At 43.6% G+C, this 18,968-nt stretch overlaps 1 protein-coding gene across 1 annotated transcript in view; it reads left to right on the top strand.

Moving 5' to 3' along the window:
* Nucleotides 1–2,736: 2,736 nt before the first annotated feature.
* The window catches only part of LRIG1 (leucine rich repeats and immunoglobulin like domains 1), a 123,401-nt gene continuing 107,169 nt past the window's right edge, over nucleotides 2,737–18,968 (top strand). The window contains exon 1 of the mRNA XM_003940204.4: nucleotides 2,737–3,061. Within this exon, the coding sequence (XP_003940253.3) occupies nucleotides 2,829–3,061 (233 nt within the window). The 5' untranslated portion in view covers nucleotides 2,737–2,828. The remainder of the gene's footprint in view (nucleotides 3,062–18,968) is intronic.

Genomic DNA, 18,968 nt, shown 5'->3' with positions numbered 1-18,968 from the left:
AGGGAGGATCTGACAGTTTTATTTCAGGAAAGGGCTGTGGGTATTCTGCATTAAATTACTGTTTTGTGTTCTTTGGTCGTGAAAACCTTAAAACTTAAACCCTTACCTAGAGGACTTCATAAATTTAGAATCTTTTAAATTCTGTTCTCCCTGCTTATTATTATTATTATTACCAAAAGGGATAGAACCAAGGGACATATTTCTTCTTGTCCAGATGGAAGGTGTGTGTTTATGTGGATTACTTATGAAACATAAAAGCTGGTTGAAGCTCTGGGTCAGATGGGTCAGGTGCAGCATTTTTCTGATAATATTTCTTGGGAATTAGATTTGAATTGATTTACCCACATATTCGAGCACTGCTTTGGGCATCACTGCTGAGCTCATGCAAAATTAAAAAAGAAAAAAATGAGGCACCATTATCTGAGAGCACAATGAATCAGAAGGTAAAGATGGAAAAAGGGGAGGAAGGGATAGGAAGATTACATTTTGGCTAAAGAAAAGAGGTGATCTTAAGGCTGAGGGGAAGTTTAATACATTTAGTGCATCTCAATTAAAGCAAACCTCTTACATTGTGTCAAAAATGGAATAAACCCTTTATTTTTATTTATTTATTTTTTTGCTTTTTTCCCCCTAAGGAACATCTTCTCCTCTCTACCTCCCACCCCACCCCACTTCCATAAAATACAACATAGATTTAATGCTCTGGAGTAAATGTTTTTCGACAAACTTGACCTGCTTAATTTTCCTGACAATGTGCACTGTTATGTTAGTAACTTGCATACTATTGGGAAGGGACATGAGACACTAGCAAACTAAAATGCCCAGAAGGCAACTATATGTTACAGTGTTAATCTTTTTCCTTTTTTCTCGATGTGTATGTGTGTCTGTGTGTCTTCCTTAATGTTTCCATGTACTATCATAACACACAACTACCATGGTCTGATCTGTAAGAGCCAAAGTAAGAAACTTTGTAACTATTATTTCTCCTTTAACTCTGACTCTTACGAGCACACTACGGCTTCTTGAAAATCATGTTAAAAAGGCTCTGATTAAAACAAAAACCCCAAAACAATAAAGCAACTTCTTTATCCAAGGCTGGAGCATTTCTAGCTAACCTTTCAACTGACTAGGGGCTGGAGACGAGAGTGCGCCTCTTTTTTGTTTGTTTGTTTTTAAAGGAGTCTTGCGAAAGACCAGGCTGGAGTGCAGTGACATCTTTGCTCATTGTAGCGTCCACCTACCTCCCAGGTTCAAGCGAGTCTCCTGCCTCAGCCTCCCAGGTAGCTGGAATTACAGGCGTGCACCACCATACCTGGCTAATTTTTGTATTTTTCTGTTTTAGTACAGACGGGTACATGTTGGACAGTCTGATCTTGAATTCCCCTCAGGCGATCCGCCTGCCTCGGCCTCCCAAAGTGCTGGGGTTACAGGCGTGAGCCACCACGCGCAGCCGAGGATGCACCTCTGAAACAAGGTTTCTGCAGCCCACATCCATTTTGGTAATCAAGGACATGTTGCTGGATTTAAGACGTGAAGAACAAGTCAGGAGCAGATGCTCCAGGCTATTCGAGGAGGAAGAAGTCAGGAGCAGATGCTCCCTCCAGGCTATTCGAGGAGGAAGGATGTCCCAGTCAGGAAGAAATGTGTTGTTTTAAACTTGTGTCTTCGCTCCTGGAAGGCACCTGGAAAATGGGCGCGGGTTTGCTCTTAATCTACGGTCCTGCCTGCAGCCAGAGGAAGAGGGAAAACGCTCTGGGGCCAGACAGCTCCAAAATGGGGGCGTTACCGTCTTAACTTTCTCTCCTCTTCTAGAAGCAGAGGGCTTGTCCTCCTCGCGCCTCCTTTTCCCAGCCCGCGTCCCAATTCTCCAACAACCTGCGCGTCCCCTTTAAGAGGCGGGGGCCGTCCCTTCCTTTCTCCTCCCAGTCTCCCGCCCTTCACACCTTGGGTGGGAAAAGAGTGTGGGGGCGGGGTGGCCGGCGAAGCGGGAGGGGCGGGATCACAGCGAGCAGCCCAATGGCCTTCGAGGCTGGCCGCCTTGGACTCCGGCAGCCAATGAGCGGCAGGCATTGGGGGCGTGGCGGGGCGCTGTTGCAAAGCATCCAACGTGGGTCTGTTGGCGGCCGCGGGGCGCGGAGCGCAGGGGGTGTGTGCGGGCGAGCGGCCGGGGGCGGGGTCTGGGGGACCGGCCGGGGCTGGGCCGCTGTGAGGCGAGCGGCGAGCGGCTGATTGTTCGGCCGCGAGGTCGGCGGGACTCTAGTTGCGCGGTGGAACCGTGCGGAACCCGAGGTTGCTCGCGCGCGCGCTCTCTGCCCACGACGCGGGGCCAGCGAGGCGCACGGGGCTCTCCGAGCGCGAGGCAGGCCGCACCGTCCAGCCTGGCGTCTACGTTTTTGCGCTCCGAGCCGAGAGGAAGATGCCCGCCGGCGCCGAGCTCGGGCTGCGCGGCTGAACGCTTCTTTTCCAGGCGCAGCGGCAGCGCTGCCCTCGGCCGGTGTCGCTAGCGGCACTCGGCGTGCGCCGGGTGAACAAGAAGCGCAGACTGGGCACCCCTGCCTGGATCGGTGGAGTTCGCACCGAGCGCGGGCGGCCCGGCCGGCCCGGATGGGCGCAGAATTCGCGGCCCCCGCCGGGTGCTGGGGAGCGGCTCGGGCACGGGGGTCCCGCTGAGCGCCGGAGTCGCGGCCGCAGAGAGAACTTGGGCCGGGGACCATGCCCCGGCGTGGAGCCTAGAGCCGAACGGAGCGCGCCGCGGGCCCGCCCGCGTCTGTGGCCGTCCGGGTCCTCACAGTCCCCGCGCTCGGAGTTCGCAGCGCGCTCCAGACAAGATGGCGCGGCCGGTCTGCGGAGCGGTCGGGACCCCGCGCCGCTCGCCTTGCCTCCTTCTTCCCTGGCTGCTGCTGCTGCTGCTGCTGCTGCTTCAGCTGGAGCCAGTAACCGCTGCGGCCGGCCCGCGGGCGCCCTGCGCGGCTGCCTGCACTTGCACTGGGGACTCGCTGGACTGCGGCGGGCGCGGGCTGGCGGCGCTGCCCGGGGACCTGCCCTCCTGGACGCGGAGCCTGTGAGTGCGGCCCTTTCCGCCCTCCCTGCGCCTTGGGGCTCTGTCACTTCGGGACGGGGCGGCGGGGGTTTCGTACTCGGGGAGCCGGTGCGGACTGGGTTGTGTGTGCGGAGTTGTGCGCGCTGGAAGATTGTCAGCTTGGGGTGGCGGAGGGGAGACCCTGCGTGGGGATCCGGGCGAGAGGGCGTGCGAGAGAGCCTGGAGAAGAGCGTGCCGCGTGGGGTCGTGGAGGTTTGGGGGTTAGCCCACACGCGTCGTGAGGGCCATCTGGGGGTTAGTGAGTGGGAGTCTCGAGCTGAGTGTGTTTGCGAGTGGGTGGGTGGGAAACGTCTGGAGCAGAGTTTGAAGAAGTTTGTGTGGGGGTCTCTGGGTGCATTTCCTTTTCCTCTCCTGTAATCCAACTTTGGTGTCTGAGCTCCTTGGTCTTCCAGTGGGTAGTGAATGAAGGTGATTCTTGGTTCCAGTCTTCCGTTTACATTATTTATTAGTGAGAGAGAGAGAGAGTGTGTGGCCGCCTCCTGATCCCCGAAGACCGTGGTGACCTGACTTGGCTCTCTGTGCGGGGCAGAAGGCAGCCTTCCCCCGAGGACCCCTGAGTTAGAGGACTTTGACAGTTCCTGGCGACCTGTGAGTGCTGGGAGTTTGTCCTTTTCCGCCTGGTTGGCATTTTACGGAACTGTGTTCCAGACCCTTCCTGTGTGTTCCCTGGGGCCCCATTGGGCTTGATGATCCAGTGGGGTGGGGCCCACCCTCAAGAGTCTCTCCTCCATAAATGGTGCAAATGAGTTTTGGAGTAGTGCTGCTTCAGGAGAGGGTGCCAGGGTCTTGGCTGATTTAAACAGTTTGTTTCACCCTAAAGAGGCTCTTTTCTGTGCTGTCAGGATGTGGGCCTATTAGAACTTAGTGGGACACTTCTTTTCAGGAGATTTGGTAGGAAAAAAAGGCATTAGACGTTTGTAAACATGATGGAATAGAATACCCTTCTTTTACTTCTAAAAAATCTGGTCCATGAATCAAATCTTGTTCAGTTATGGGTAATTAGTATCTCTGTAGAAGTAGTAGATTAGTACCTTGCAGAAAAGGCCTAGCTTAAATAGTCCGCGTTTCAGTTGAATAATTGGACATTTTTCCTAGAACATAGGAAAGTCACAACAGTAACCTCAGGCATGACTATGGCTGTTTTAAAAAGAGAAAACTGCTGTCACAAGTTGTAACCAGCACCTGTGGCTTGATCGAGGAATATGTGGCCTGTTTTCTGACTGCCTTGAAGGGAAGAAAAGTTAATTCCTTTCTATGTAAAGACCCTGTACCTCTCAAAATGGAGCAAGAACCTTACTTGGCCCGAGACACTGCTCCACGAACAAGTACAAAGTTCTGAAGACAACCAGGACCCTGTAGTTACAGTTAGGTTTTCAGTATCTACTTCTACAGGTTCACTGAGTTAGAGGAAATCAGTGGTGGTAGGGTGGAGGCAGAGCTGTGTTAGGTACTGGGAGATAGAACCCAGTATTGTCCTTCGGTAGGATCTTATTTAATCTGGGGTATTGTGAGTTTTCCCTTACATATGGTAGTTTTTTTTTGTTTTGTTTTGTTTTTTGTTTTTTTTTGTTTTTTAATAGAATCATGTGGGCAGAATCGGATTAACTTGTTAAGTGTTCACCTGTTGGAAGAGTGACTTCCAATGCCATGTGTCAGTGGTATTGTGGGGAAGGCACTTAGTTCCACAGCAGTAACTTCCCAGAGAGGACAGGGTGTCCTCTTATTTGCACTTTCCTGTGGTCACAAGATCCACTTTGCTTTGCCCTTTAATTTTTGGAGGAAACATACTGGTTATTTCTTTAGGTTTTCCTAAATTGCCTAGGGGTGACATTTCACATGGGTAAATACCTTCAAAATTGAACTCCTTCTCTTTTACTCACACATTTGATGATCAGTAAATACCAATATGGGTATTCTGAGCATCAGTAGACTTTAGTATACTTGATTATGGTGTTAACTGATTAGACTTTAAGATATGAGCATTGATTTCTGGTTAGTATGTAGCAACACAGTGTGCAGTACGAAAAGGCTATCCTTTGAAAAATATTTGTGAAATGATCTTACTTCTGATTAAGGACAAATCAAGCAAATGTGTTCTCTTTTTCCTAGACTTCAGACTTCTGAATTTAAACCATTAGTCTCCATGAGTCTTATTCTGGAATTTCCATAAGAGTATTTATATGACTTGTATTCCTGGCTAAGATTCAACAAGACTTTAGGGGAGAAAGTGTCTTTATATGATATAATGAAATACCATGTAGTTTCACCAGGTTTACACATTCTAAGCCCATGGTGTCTAGAAAATGCTTTGAGCTAGTTAATAAACCCATGAACCAGATTTACTGCGGTTAGTTCAAACAACTTCAGGCTGTGGGTTTGAGATAGCATGGGACCTGTGGCTTTATGGGACCTTTTTTTTTTCTTTTGTAAACAGTGCATCTAATGTGGAAGTTGCTTCTAGGCCTAATATAAGAAAAGTAGAACTTTTAAATAGTGAATGTAAATGCAGTGTGAATAGAAGAAACAGAATGGAGCTGATAATCGGTTCATTTCTGGGGCCTGAGGATAACTTACTCAGCACAATAACTTAGAGTTGTAGTAGTCAAGACATAATTTCAGTCTCCCAGCCCATTACGTAGGTGAGATTGGCATGGTCCAACTAGCACATTCATAAATAGCACCAAGCCACTGCCAAGCCTTATTCCAACTTCCCAGAACCGGAGAAGAAGTTGAACTTCTTAGAACTCAGATATTTGCTTTCTTTGAAATTATTTTTGAGAGCATGGCTTCAGAAGCTATTTAAGAAATACTAGATACAGTTTACCTTAGACTCTTACCTGTGTCATAATTTTGAGCAGTGTTTAGTCACAAAATGTTGCTAGTTTAAATGTTCTGTGAACTGGGATTGGGATTAGGAAGGCAGGTGGGCCCTAGAGGAAGAACAAAACCTGATTTTTATTCTGAGTGTGTGGAGCAAAGATGAGAGAGCATTCAAAAGCAAGGGTATTCACAAAAGTATACCAAATGTAGTTGTCTTAAGACACATTAAGATGAGTTTATTGATTTGGATTTCTTTGTACTATATGTTTGCAATACCAAATTAGTTAACTTAAATCTAACCTTGCCAATTTTGGCAAAGAAGTGGTGCCTGTGATTACATTAGAAAATAAACACTAAGTATGGTTGCTATTGTAGTTGTGAAGCAAAGAGGGCCTTTGTCTTTCAAATTTTACAGTTGTGCTGGAAGGCCCAGGTGTGCAGGGTGTTGTGAATTAAGCGTTTGGAAAATGCTTCCCATCCTGTTTATGCAAATTAGATTTAAAGTGCAAATCACTAAATTGTTCCAGAACCTAAACTGAGATTTACCTTTTTTTAAAGTAGATTGTTGTATGGATGGTCCTGAAATACTTCTCTGTATCACTTAACAGACTTTGAACATCTTCCAATTAGTGGGACAGAGAAAGGGTTGTTTGGAATAGGGAGCATTTTAAACCCAGGGTAATTGCCAATAATACAATCTGAAAGGTGCAAGTGCTCTTGGAGTTTCAGGGAGCTTTAGCTTGAGCTCAGAGTCGTTTTCTCTTGCAACAAGTGATGGGGGGGAATTTATTGCTAGTTCTCTGACAACTTTTTTTGAGTTAGGTGAGGTTTCTAGCAAATGATACTGGTTACTGTGAGAAAAAGGCACACTGTTTTAAGTCTTGCTGATACTAAATTATGGCCATAATGTCTACTTTTTGACTACCTCTAAAGTAGGAGGTATACAGAGATCACCAGGACCCAATGTGAATTAACTGTATTGGCACACAATGTCCCTCTTGCCTTTAGGACATGTCAGAACTGTTTCTGCCCCGCTTTTCAAGGGACTGTTTTAAAAAGTGGTGTGTTGTCTCTTTGCATAATTGCATCTGGTTACTAGATTTCGCAAACTTTGGACTTTCGAACATATTATTAGCAGTAATTCTTGGAACCATCTTTAGAAAGATGAAGAAACGTAAGTGTAGTGTGATGAGAGCTGGTTCCTAGTGGATGTCCTCATGTCCCATCTCTGCAGCTCTGCACGTGAGCACAAAGCTTCCCTCCCTCCAGGGTTAATTACTTTGCCTGGGTTCTCCCTGCAGCTTCCCTGAGTCTATTGGGACGGCCTCTGGCTGACCTTTCTCTCCCTCGGACACCATGATCACAATGAAAGGGACTCTTTGGCTTCTGCAGGGGTGTCTCCTTGGTGCAGACTCTTTTCAGCATCCTCGCTTTCAGGGAGGACAGGAATGCGGGAGAGAGCACTGGGGTTTTGTGTGACTTAACAATGCACCTGGCCCAGTGCTGTGCACCTGCTAAAGCCCTGAAGGTTTGTTAGCTTGGAAGGCTGGGTGGAGGTTGCTAAAATAGCCTATGGTTATTTAAAAAGTAGCATCCACAGGAGAGGGAAATCTAGAAGAGGGATTCATTGACTTGAAAGTTGCTGTAAGCAGTAAAGGATGCTGGTTGTACCAGTCTTTTTTCTTCCTTTTCTCATTTGTTTAAAACATAAAAGGGATTCCTCTGACCTACCCCATAGGTAGAAGGACTTTAAGTTTCACAAGCAAGCCTAACTTTCAATTCCGTTTGAATGAGCTATGTGACATTTACTCACTGGGGATCTTCCCCCTCCTCAGTGGCTGCAATTTGAAACTCTGGGGGTCTTTTAAAAGTGAAGGGGACTCTGGGCCATGTTAATATTCAGAGCTGTTTACAATGGATGCAGTTTCAAAGGCTGAAGGCATTGTCTTGAGACAGGAGGGAGGAGGGGTGGAGGAAAAATTCCCAGGCAGGGAAGGGCAAATATCTAAAAATCTCCAATGTTTACCAGCCTGTGGGAAATTTAGGGACCGTTACTGTTATTTTTTATAACTTGAGCATGACACTGAGCCACGAGGGTTCATTCCATCTAACTCATGGCTTTAGTTCTTGTATGTCAATTATGTGGTTATCTTCTGCTTTTGTTTCAGGTTAAAGTTTGGAAATCTGTAAGAAACTCAGATCTCAGGTCCTCTGCAAAGAAATAGAGGACTTTGAAGGGCAGAGGTTAAAATTTTTATGACAGTTTACCCCTGGGACCTGCATTTATGTTTTGCTTAGACAATTTTATATAGCCACACAATTTAGAAGAGCAGTCCCAGCTGACCAATTAATTGTCCAATTATGACTAGGACTGAGAGTACTTTTTGCTGAAGTACTTGATAAGTGATAATTGTTTTTGAGCAAAATGAATGGATCAATAAAGATTGCAGGAAAAAACTGCATTTTGTTGATCTAATTTCTAATTGAAAGTTGCCAATTTATGCCCTTTTTTTTTGGTAGGGAATGGTGGGTATGCCTGTGAACTTTTCTTATACAAAGGCTTCTTTATATGTTCCTATATTTCCTATATTCTTATTTTTATATAATTTAATATGTTATCTTTTTACCCAAGCACTTAATGCATAGTCTTTTGAAACACAAGTTAAAACCTCAATCTGTTTATAGAAGTTATTCCATTTTTTAAGCTGTTTCTCCATTTCACTGGGTTTTATGCTTTTCATTTCCTGCCTTTAGTTCTTTATATCTTCTAAACGGGCATTTGCTACCCAGCTGTCCCCGGTCTCCATTTGGGTTATTGATTGGGGGAGAGAATGGATGAGGACAAAGCTTTTCTCACCTTTACTGTAGTTAAATATGCAGGGGCTCTTGTCCCTGTGGTCACACCCAGCTCACACTCTTCATTAAGGAATGGTGGTGAAGGGGTTGAGAGTTAATTCTCTGGTCCATTCCTGGCACCTCCAGGCTGCAGCTACATGTGTGATTTTGGGCAAACCTCTTCATGTCTAAAAAAATAGAAAAATACTGTATATTATAGAAGCTATGAGGACAAAGTTAGATGATGCATGTATTTAATTAGATTCCTCAACATGGGTCCATCAACTTTATGATGATTCTGGAGCACAATCTGAAGGTTAAAGGAGTCAGTAGCTCCAATTTTCATTCTGTTGCACAGCCAATCTCTCCAAGTCAGATTCCCCCCCTCCCCGTTCTTTCCTCCCTCCCTTATTTCTCTCTCTTTTTCTTCCTCCCTCCCTCCCTTTCCCTCCTTCTTTCCTTCCTTCATTCCCTCCCTCCCTCCCTGTCTCTTTCCTTTCTACAGAGTCTCACTCTGTTGCCCAGGCTGGAGTGCAGTGGTGCAATCAAGACTCACTGCAGCCTCAACCTTGCAGACCCAAGCAATCCTCCCATCTCAGCCTAAGTAGCCAGGACTACAAGGCTCGGGCTACCACACCCAGCTTCCAAGCCCAATTGCAGGTGACAAAAGGCTTTCCTGGAAATGTTTTCCTTTCTGCTCTGAAGGAGTCTTTTGGGGTGGGAAGATGGCAGCCTTCTCCCATGAGTTTTGGTGATACATATGAAGCTCCTTTCTCCAATGGGTTTTTGGTGATGTGTATGAAGTGCCACAAGCGAACTTCACATACCCTTGGAAATCTCAGCCAAACAGGCAGGAAGCTATGAACAGTTGCAGCAGATTATATAATTAGCAAAAATTATTAAGGTATTTTATAAATCTGTTCCAGTTGTACAAATATTTAGTATTATCCTTTTGCAAGGGAGGCAGGTATGGGAAGGCGGCAGGGAGGTGAGAGGCCCTTTAATCATTTTATCCAATTATTTCCCAGGATTTTATTGAAATTGAGCCCTACCAAGATGCAAGTAGCACCTTTCAGTCAATAGCTTGGAAAAATGCAGGTGTGCTATTCCAAACTGGGTTAAGTTACAGACTTTAGGGCTGGCTGAATCCTCACTCTACCCTCTTCTCTTTGGAAAACCTTGGGAGGAGGAGGGAGGACAGGAGACAATTCGTGGAGTTGTATGCAGAGAACATTTTTCATTTGTTTCGGTCTGTTTGGAATTGCATGGTAACTTTGTAGGAGACGCAGGCGGGGAACACAGGGTCATTTGAGGAATCTGGCAAGGATGCCACCTGAAAAGCCGTTTACTGTTTGCTATCACTCCTTGTGCACCTGTACCTGAGTTCCTTCCCCAGTGAATGGCCATGATTCACAGCCTTTCCCACATGAACGGCCACGATTGTTTTCCTCTTTATTACTATTTAATCTAGCACAACCGGTAAGGCCCATTGTGCGAACAACCAATCTGTTCATCTCTGCAAGTCCTAATACATTTTGGTTTCCTTATGAACCAGGATGCAGGTTCTAATTACTGCTTGTTCAGTTTGTTTTGGCAAAAGGCGACATTTAGAGGGTTTAAAGAAAGCATAGCCTGTCTCTTAAGTGTTTTGCATTGATTAGTTTTTGACCTTTTGTAGTGTACAGGTCTGTAATTGTTTATGATCTGCATTTTCAAGATCTCACATTAGTACGAAAATGAAGGAAATGAGTGAGGGTCTCTTACAAGCAGAATTAGCTGGACATCTATAAATATGAATACAATGCAGAGTTTTTTCCTTCTTTTTTGTAGCTGATTAGAAAAACACCTCATAACTTTATTTTCTAAGACTCCTTTATGCAGCATTTAACAACTTCCCCCTCCCTGTTTTGCTCCTTCCACCAATTTATAATTTGTCATTCAAATAATTTACTGCTTATCTTGGTCAAAGGCATACATTGCACTGATAAATTCCTTTCTCCCGGATTACCTACTTGATGTTAGCCTGTTAGATACAATGAGAAGGATTGAGCACTTCTGAACTGGAGGATAGATAATCTTGTTGTAGTTTCCAATCTTGTAGTTCCAGTGCTCTTTGTTTGAAAGCATTTGTCTCTTAAGCGTTAGCACTTTGGGCTGGATAACAAGAAATTAACAGGCTGGGCTCTGCTTACTGAAAACTTCCAACTGATTAGGAAGCAGGCTGTTGCAGATATATCTTCTTTTTCTTGTGAGATGATCTGAAATACATAGTTTTTAGAAAACATTCTGAATTAAGGGAACATTTGATACGCAGCCAGGTAGTTTAAATAAACTAACTCACTTCTGTTGCTATGGAGTGTTTTTTTTTCTGACCTTTTGATTATGGAGAAAGGTAAATATCTACACAAGTGGACAGAATAATGTAATGAACTCTAGGTACCTGTCACTCAGCTTCAACAATCATCAATTCATGGCCTGTCTTATTTGATCTGTTTACCAGTATGCTTCTGTCCCTCCATGTTATTTATTTATTTTTTTTTGGGAAATAAGTCAAAGGCATATCATTTCATCTGCAAATGTCTAGGTTGTTTTTTTAAATTAACAGTTTATTAGGATATAATTTATATACCTTACTATTTACTATAGGGTGGTTTTAAGAAATTGGGGTTTTTGAAAAAATTGACGTTAATTTTAACTATGTTTTTCAAAAGGGAGTTTTGGTAAGCTGTATATTTACAGAATGTTTATTGGGCACGTAATGTGTGCACCCTATATGTTCTCAAAATACAGTTTTTTTTTTCCTTTTCGTTTGTAGAAGGTGTTTAGCAAGCTCTCTTGTGCTAGTCCTTTGTGCAATTCTGATTAACCTTCCACTTTCTCCACATAACTCTTACTTGGGAAGTTTCTATCAAGCTATGAACTGTTGATTAGAATACATTAGTGAACAAACATAATTAGAAATGGAATAGATCATTTAAAAAGTGATGTCTCGGCCGGGCGCGGTGGCTCAAGCCTGTAATCCCAGCACTTTGGGAGGCCGAGGCAGGTGGATCACGAGGTCAAAAGATCGAGACCATCCTGATCAACATAGTGAAACCCCGTCTCTACTAAAAATACAAAAAATTAGCTGGGCAAGGTGGTGCATGCCTGTAATCCCAGCTACTCAGGAGGCTGAGACAGGAGAATTGCCTGAACCCAGGAGGCGGAGGTTGCGGTGAGCCGAGATCGCGCCATTGCACTCCAGCCTGGGTAACAAGAGCGAAACTCCGTCTCAAAAAAAAAAAAAAAAAAAAAAAATAGTGATGTCTCAGATACTGTTGTTTAGTAGAGGGATAATTAGCCATTGGTTGTAGTTTAGTCAGGAGACTGAATTGAGTTAACTATTGTTTACTTTGTAAGGCCTGACCCTCCAGCTGTGGCTACTTGATGCTGCTTTAAATAGAGTTAGAGGCAGCCTGTAAGCCTCAAAAAGCAAAGAACTAGGTTCCTGCAACCCTCTGTGCTTGATTTAAACTTCACACAGATTTGAAAATGCTTTCTCTAAGTAGCTGTTGAATGGTTTGTTTTATTTTATAAAAGTCCATAGTTTAATTTCTCCACAGTTTGGTACTTTGTTGGTGAGGGGGGGCTCCTTTAAAAAGGATTTTGTGCTAGCTGGAGCTTCATTTAGGAATCTTGAGTGGGAGTTACTAGTCCTCCAAACTTCACTTACTCTATTCTTGTGTTTGAAATGACTTCCATCTTCTATCTGTGAAAATCAAACTCCAGGTAGGTTATGGAGTGTTCAGTGGCTTGAAAAGCTGTCCCACATGGTCAGGTTAAACTGATGGATCTCTGAAGCTTAATTAAATTTATATGATATCCGATTAGTAGCCATTTACCGTGGGTTCTCTGTTTTCAGTGGAAGCACACTCCAGTGCATTTTTTTGAAAAAAATTATGGGATGGGAAAGCTTAGTATTGAGAGACTCTGGCTATCAAATTAAGTGCTGTTTTGCAAATCGGGAGAGCAGCGTTCTTTCATCTGGCTTCAGCAGTGTGGTACCTTGACCTAGCATCATGCCTCCATCTTAGTTTTTGTTTTATTTTTAATTAAGAATTTTTCTGTGTGTCTGTGGTTTTCTCCCTCCACCTGGGCTGGTGTGAGTTTCTGGCACACAAGCTCCCAGTGCTTGCAAAACTTATAAACAGTCAGAAGAGCTCGTTGCTTCCAGGAAGTGGATTGTTGATGCAATGAAGAGATGGATGCAGAAGCTGCAGCTCGAAGGGAGCAGGGCTTCCTTCCATCTTTTAGGAGGGGAGATCCAGAAAGCAAGCGGACATGCACTGGAGTCACCAAGGTCTGCCTCATCCCAAATTCCTCTGATGGTTTTCTCGGATATGGAGTCCGTGTAGGACTCTTTGCTTTCAGTAGTTTGGTCTTACCCAGGGCTATGCTTTAACCCAATAGAAAAATCAGAGACTCTTCTATGGAGATTTTTGTATTCTTTCACAAGTTCATTTGAAACCATAGTTAGAAATGATTAAATTATATTCAGTTCCTTATTATTCTAAAATAAAGATTGGCTGACCTTATTATTTACTTGGGGGAAACTTTATGTGAAGTCTTGGTGCTCAGAACGTCTTTCTGGACAGAAAGGAGACCACATTTTCATGAAGTTTCTTAAAGGAGTGCTTGACCAAGAAGGCATAAAAATGATTGATTTGAGAAGAAAAAATTAATTTTCTTAAAGTCATGAAAGTGAGAATGTGGTAGAATGGGAAACTACCACATGGCTGGGCCTCAGGAGACCTTGGGGTTTTGTCCCAGCTCCACCACTGATTGGCAGTGTGACCTTGGGCTGGTCACTTAATTTCCTGTCTGTAAAGGAATGTATAACTTCAAAGACTCCTCATCTTTACATTCATGATTCTATTCTGATTGAATCAAAAAAGGAGTAAACTTACATTTCATTGAATGGTAACAGTTAGTAAATTGATCTGTGTCTGCGATACTTAAACGTACTCTGTGTGTGTGAGAGAGAGAGAGGCATACAGACGGACAGGGTCTCACTCTGTCACCCAGGTTGGAGTGCAGTGGAGCAATCATTGCTCACTACAGCCATGACCTCCTGGGCTCAAGTGAGCCTCTTCCCTCAGTCTACTGAGTAGCTAGGACTACAGGCACGTGCCACTGCACCTGGCTAGTTTTTAGTTTTTTTGTAAAGATGGGGTCTTGCTATGTTGCCCAGGCTGGTCTTGACCTCCCAGGCTCAAGTGATCCTCCCACCTTGGCCTCCCAAAGTGCTGGGATTATAGACATGAGCTACCATGCTGGGCCAATGTATGCTATTTATGAGCAAAATTCTCAGATGAATATCATAAGCAGCAAAGAGGAAAAAAGGGTGTGTGCATGCAGAATCTCAATGGGGATTCTTTGTGAGCCTTTTGATGTTATTGATGAGTAGCAAATACTCCACAAAGAAACTAGTGCTTTCCTTCATTATTACCTCCTTTTCCCTTCTGGCCCAAAGAAAACTCGAAGCTGGTACAGGTCCATTTTAGTCTTTGATTTAGCTTTTGAAGAACTTAGGGAAAAATTTAAAAAGAAAAACAGTCAAATAAATTACAGACATGTTTCTCAAAGGGTCATTTCTTAAGGCCACTGCAGGCAGCATCTTTCTCAAGCAGTCCTTCAATTAATACTTGTGATGAGTGAAGTTGTAAGTGATGCTGGGAAACTACCTTAAGGACTGGATGGGCCACCTGTCCCATTCTATAATCATGGTCATAGGAAGGGCAGCTACTGACTGCACTGCCTGTTCTTTCTGGGCCAGCTTGCCATCCCTTTTACCAGGGAGATCTTTCTTGTATCCTTTTCAAAGTGGCAACTCAGTCGATTAACGTGTACAGCCTAGTGGCTTCTTTTTTTTTTTTTTTTTTTTTTTTTGAGACAGTATGTCACTCTGTCACCCAGGTTGGAGTGCAGTGGTGTGATCTCAGGTCACTGCAACCTCTGCCTTCCAGATTAAAGTGATTCTCCTGCCTCAGCTTGCCAAGTTGCTGGGATTACAGGCGCCTGCCACCACGCTTGGCTAAGTTTTTATTTTTTGTGTATTTAGTAGAGATGGGGTTTCACCACATTGGCCAGGCTGCTTTCAAACTCGTGACCTCAAGTGATCCACCTGCCTTGGCCTCCCAAAGTGCTAGGATTACAGGCGTGAGCCACCACACCTGGCTGTGGCTTCTTATTCTAATTTTGAAGTCTGATTCTGTTTTTGGTCAAGTACATATTTACCCATCTACCTAGGTTTGCATTGGTTTACTCTTGGTTCCACACAGTTTTTGAAAATCTTGACAATTATGACAGTAACTGAACTCCTTAAAATGTTTATCATGGAGAATCTGGAAGCTTTTATTTTCTTTGTTCTGGAGGTCTACTTCCACGTGGAATTTGTTAGTGCCTTCAGTGGAAGTTCTGAGGCTTTTGCACTCATTCTTTATCATGTAAATTTTCATAAGATGAAACTTTCAGATTTCTGAATTTTAATTTTTATTTTTTTCAGAACAAATTTAGAACAAATGCTTGGAATTTAGAGTTTTGTTTGGAGATACGGCTAAAATTCAGTGAAGTTGGAGGCACTGTTAGTGGTTTGGAACTTCTCGACAGAAGTTTAGCAACAATTAGGGACCACTTTAGGAATAAAGAGTCCAAAAAACAAGACTTTACAAAAAGAATTCTCCCTTTAAGACCCAAAGATGACCTTTTTCCATTGTGCTTTCTGAGATCAAAACAGGCCAAATGATCTTCCCACCCATCCAGGAGCCTCCTGTGTCAGTGTCACACACTCTCCCTTGTTATTCACTTGGTCTCCTTCTGGTGAATTTGTTATTTACATCTTGTCCTCTCCCAGAGGAATCTGAGTCTATCTGATTAGGTAACTTTTTACACATCCCTATTGTGTATGTGTCTGATTCTGACTTCTTTCCTCTTAGACTTGAAAGTAGCAGAGATCACTCAATTTCATGTACCCAGGAATCCCTTGATAACTTTTTGTTTATTGCCTTACCAGTTTCTGTCTTGGAGCTTGGTACCTTCTTTCAGGGGAGAACGGATCCCCAGTTTCATTGTTTCCCTAAGGGGTTCTGAGGTTTACCCCTGAAGTGTAACTGTTCCTGATTGGCCTGTGTGGAGGACTTCACAGGAGTGTTTTTGGAATTTAAATATAAGGAGTAAAAGGCCATTTTCTTTGTGCTTAGTGTCTGTTTTCTCCTCTGGAGCCAGCAGCTAAATGCAGAGACTTTCTTCAGTTGCTGTTGTTTCTTGCAGTGTGGCCCCTCAATGAGAAGTCATAGCCTGTGGTTTGTCTGATTTTATATGTCAGAACTTTTGGAGAGAATATTTGATCTAAAACAAAAATTATGGATGGTCCTTTCTTCCTCTCCCATTTCTCCTTATTTTTTACTTTCTGCTTGAGAACCACTTCAAAGAATCAGATGTGTTGGTGCCAGACGCCGTGGAGTTATTGTTAGAAGAATTTGGAAATATAATTGAAAACAAACTTTGTTGAGCAAAGCAGATCTAGGCGAGTTCTTACTTTGAGGGCAAAGGGAATTCCAAGTTTTTCCTCTATTTGGAGCTGATGTCTCAGAACACTTGTTCTGTGAGATGAATCATCTGTGAATTCTACATCTGGGAGTTATATATTGGGAAATGGCATTCTTTTTAAATGTAGAAGAAACACAAAAGCTTAAAGTTACAGTGTAGTTGGAAAATTCTAGTCAGAGTTTAAAATATTAGCATTGAGGTGAAATTGGCAGAGTGGTTGGACATGAGGCTGTGATACCTAAAATAGCCATGTCCATACATGGGAAACAGTATGATAGCCACACTTACTTATTGGTACACTTTTCCTTTGTTTTGAGACATTTTAAAAAATGTCATAAACATCAGCTAATTAGAATCATTAGTTGTGTCAAATGTGATTTGAGAATCAGAATTTATTTAAGCATTTGTCTTGAGCTCTTTAAATAAGTTCAGGCGTCTTGCTCACCAGTGAAAAGCTCAGAGCAGTGCAGTATTTCAGGGCCTTCAGGGGAAGATAACGTGTGTCCTTGTCTTCTCAGAGTCCTGCATTCCAGGCGTCTAGTTATGAGGGGCTGTGGCTGTGGGGATCAGCCGTGCTGTTATATGGCACGGTGGTAAGAGGCAGCTCTGGGGCCTGGCTGCCTGGGTGACCTTTTAACAATTTATTCCACCTTGGTTTCCTTTTCTGTATAATGGGAATAATTATAGTGCCGACTCACTAAGCTTGTAGTGAGGAAAAAAATGAAATATCTAAAATTGGGCCTCATAAGCAGAAGCTTGAGGAAGGTTAGCTATAATATTATTATCGTAACTATCAAATAATAGCAATGTACCTTTCTGCAGCAGGATATATCTGTGTTAACTCATCATCACCATCTTAACTCTATGAAAAATATTGTCTCTGTTAACATACATGAGGCCCAGAGTAGCTGAGTGACTTGTTCAAGGTCTAGCAGCTGCCGGAGTTAGAACTTAGACCTGCATGTACATATTTAGAAGAAAATATGGTAAGAGTAGCACTGCCTTCTTTCTTGCCTTTGACGTCTCTGAATTCGTGGAGGCGAGCGATTGGTCTTTGGTGGCTTGAAGCAGCTGATGTAGTTCTGACCGTACAGCTGGTGCTCTATACGTGGTGTCTTGAATGTGATCTTGAAGAGTGTGCTTCTTCTTTGGTAGGCGGGTGTGTCAAATCCATTTTTGGTTTGCCTCTTTGGTAAAGGGGGTGGTAACATGCACATATGTTTTGTCATCTGTTGTTTATTGTTTCTGTTACATTGTGGTTTATGTTTCTGTTCCATGTTCCTTTGGTTTCTGGAGCAACTGCGAATATTATATGCTTGGGGATCAAAAAAAGTAAACTATTTATAAACAGTAAAGTATTCTTGGGTTTGGAAAGTGTTTTTCTCAAATGCATGTATATTTGTTGGCTTTATTATCATCTCACTGATGTATCGTTAGATAATTTGCAGATCGAGACACATCTAAAAGATGGGCGAGTCATGGTCCAGCCTTGAGTAACCAGCTCACAGACAGCCTTGGTGATAAGGCCCTGGTGTTAACACTAACCCAAGTGGTGTATTTTTAACTCAAGAACATATAAACAGTTTAGCCTGCTGATGGAGTTTGTGTACCGCCTGAAATCTTTGGCATGCCTTGGATTTGTGGCGCTGTAAGATGTACGTAGTCCTGGGAGAGTGCTGTGGCCATCAGTGACCCACTGCCTCCACCCTTCATTCAAAAGAAAAGGAATGCAGCAGTGAGATGGAAGGAGAAACGTGGAATTTGTCAATAATTTTATATGATAATTTTTTCTTTTTCTTTTTTTTTTTTTTTTGAGACAGAGTGTCAATCTGTCACCCAGGCTGGAGTACAGTGGTGCGATCTCTACTCACTGGAACCTTTGTCTCGCAGGTTCAAGCAGTTCTCCCACTTCAGCCTCCCGAGTAGCTGGGACTACAGGTGTGCACCGCCATGCCTGGCTAATTTTTGTATTTGTGGGGGTAGAGACAGAGTTTCATTATGTTGCCTAGGCCGGTCTTGAACACCTGGGCTCAAGTGATTACTGGCTTCGGCCTCCCAAAATGCTGGAATTTCAGGTGTGAGTCACCATGCCTGGCCTGTAGGATAAATTTTATGTGACACTTTTCTGTCGTAACTGTTTCACTGTGTTATGCAGACTTGAGGGGGAGTAAAGAGCATTTTACTCACATCTGTTTGCAACCCCTCGCCCCCAGCTGTAGGGGTCTTTGCAAAGTCACAAATTGGAGCACATTAGTTACATTGCTTAAAGCTGTTACTTTCCACTTGCCTCTTCTCACACCTCCTATCTGGCTCCACCTGCCCTGGCCACCACATGGGGCTTTTTTTTTTTTTTTTTTTAAAGACTCTTTTTTTTTTTGTACCACTGTGTCCCATGTCCTTTACCCACCATTTCCTCTGTCTGGAGAATGGTTCTTTTTGCTTTCCCTTACAAATTCCTATTCATCTGTCTTAAACGTTTCTCCCCATAGAAACCATGGCTGACATTCCCTTTATGTTAAATTTCCATTGTGAGGATTCTGCAGTGCTATGTACAGAAGTTTTGTGTGAATATTTGATTCATTTCTGACTGCCTCATTAGTCTATAAGCTCCCTGAATCCACCATTA

This window comes from Saimiri boliviensis, chromosome 8 (assembly GCF_048565385.1).
Source record: "Saimiri boliviensis isolate mSaiBol1 chromosome 8, mSaiBol1.pri, whole genome shotgun sequence".
Taxonomy (NCBI): Eukaryota; Metazoa; Chordata; class Mammalia; order Primates; family Cebidae; genus Saimiri; species Saimiri boliviensis.
This window is presented reverse-complemented; position numbering and strand designations above follow the sequence as displayed.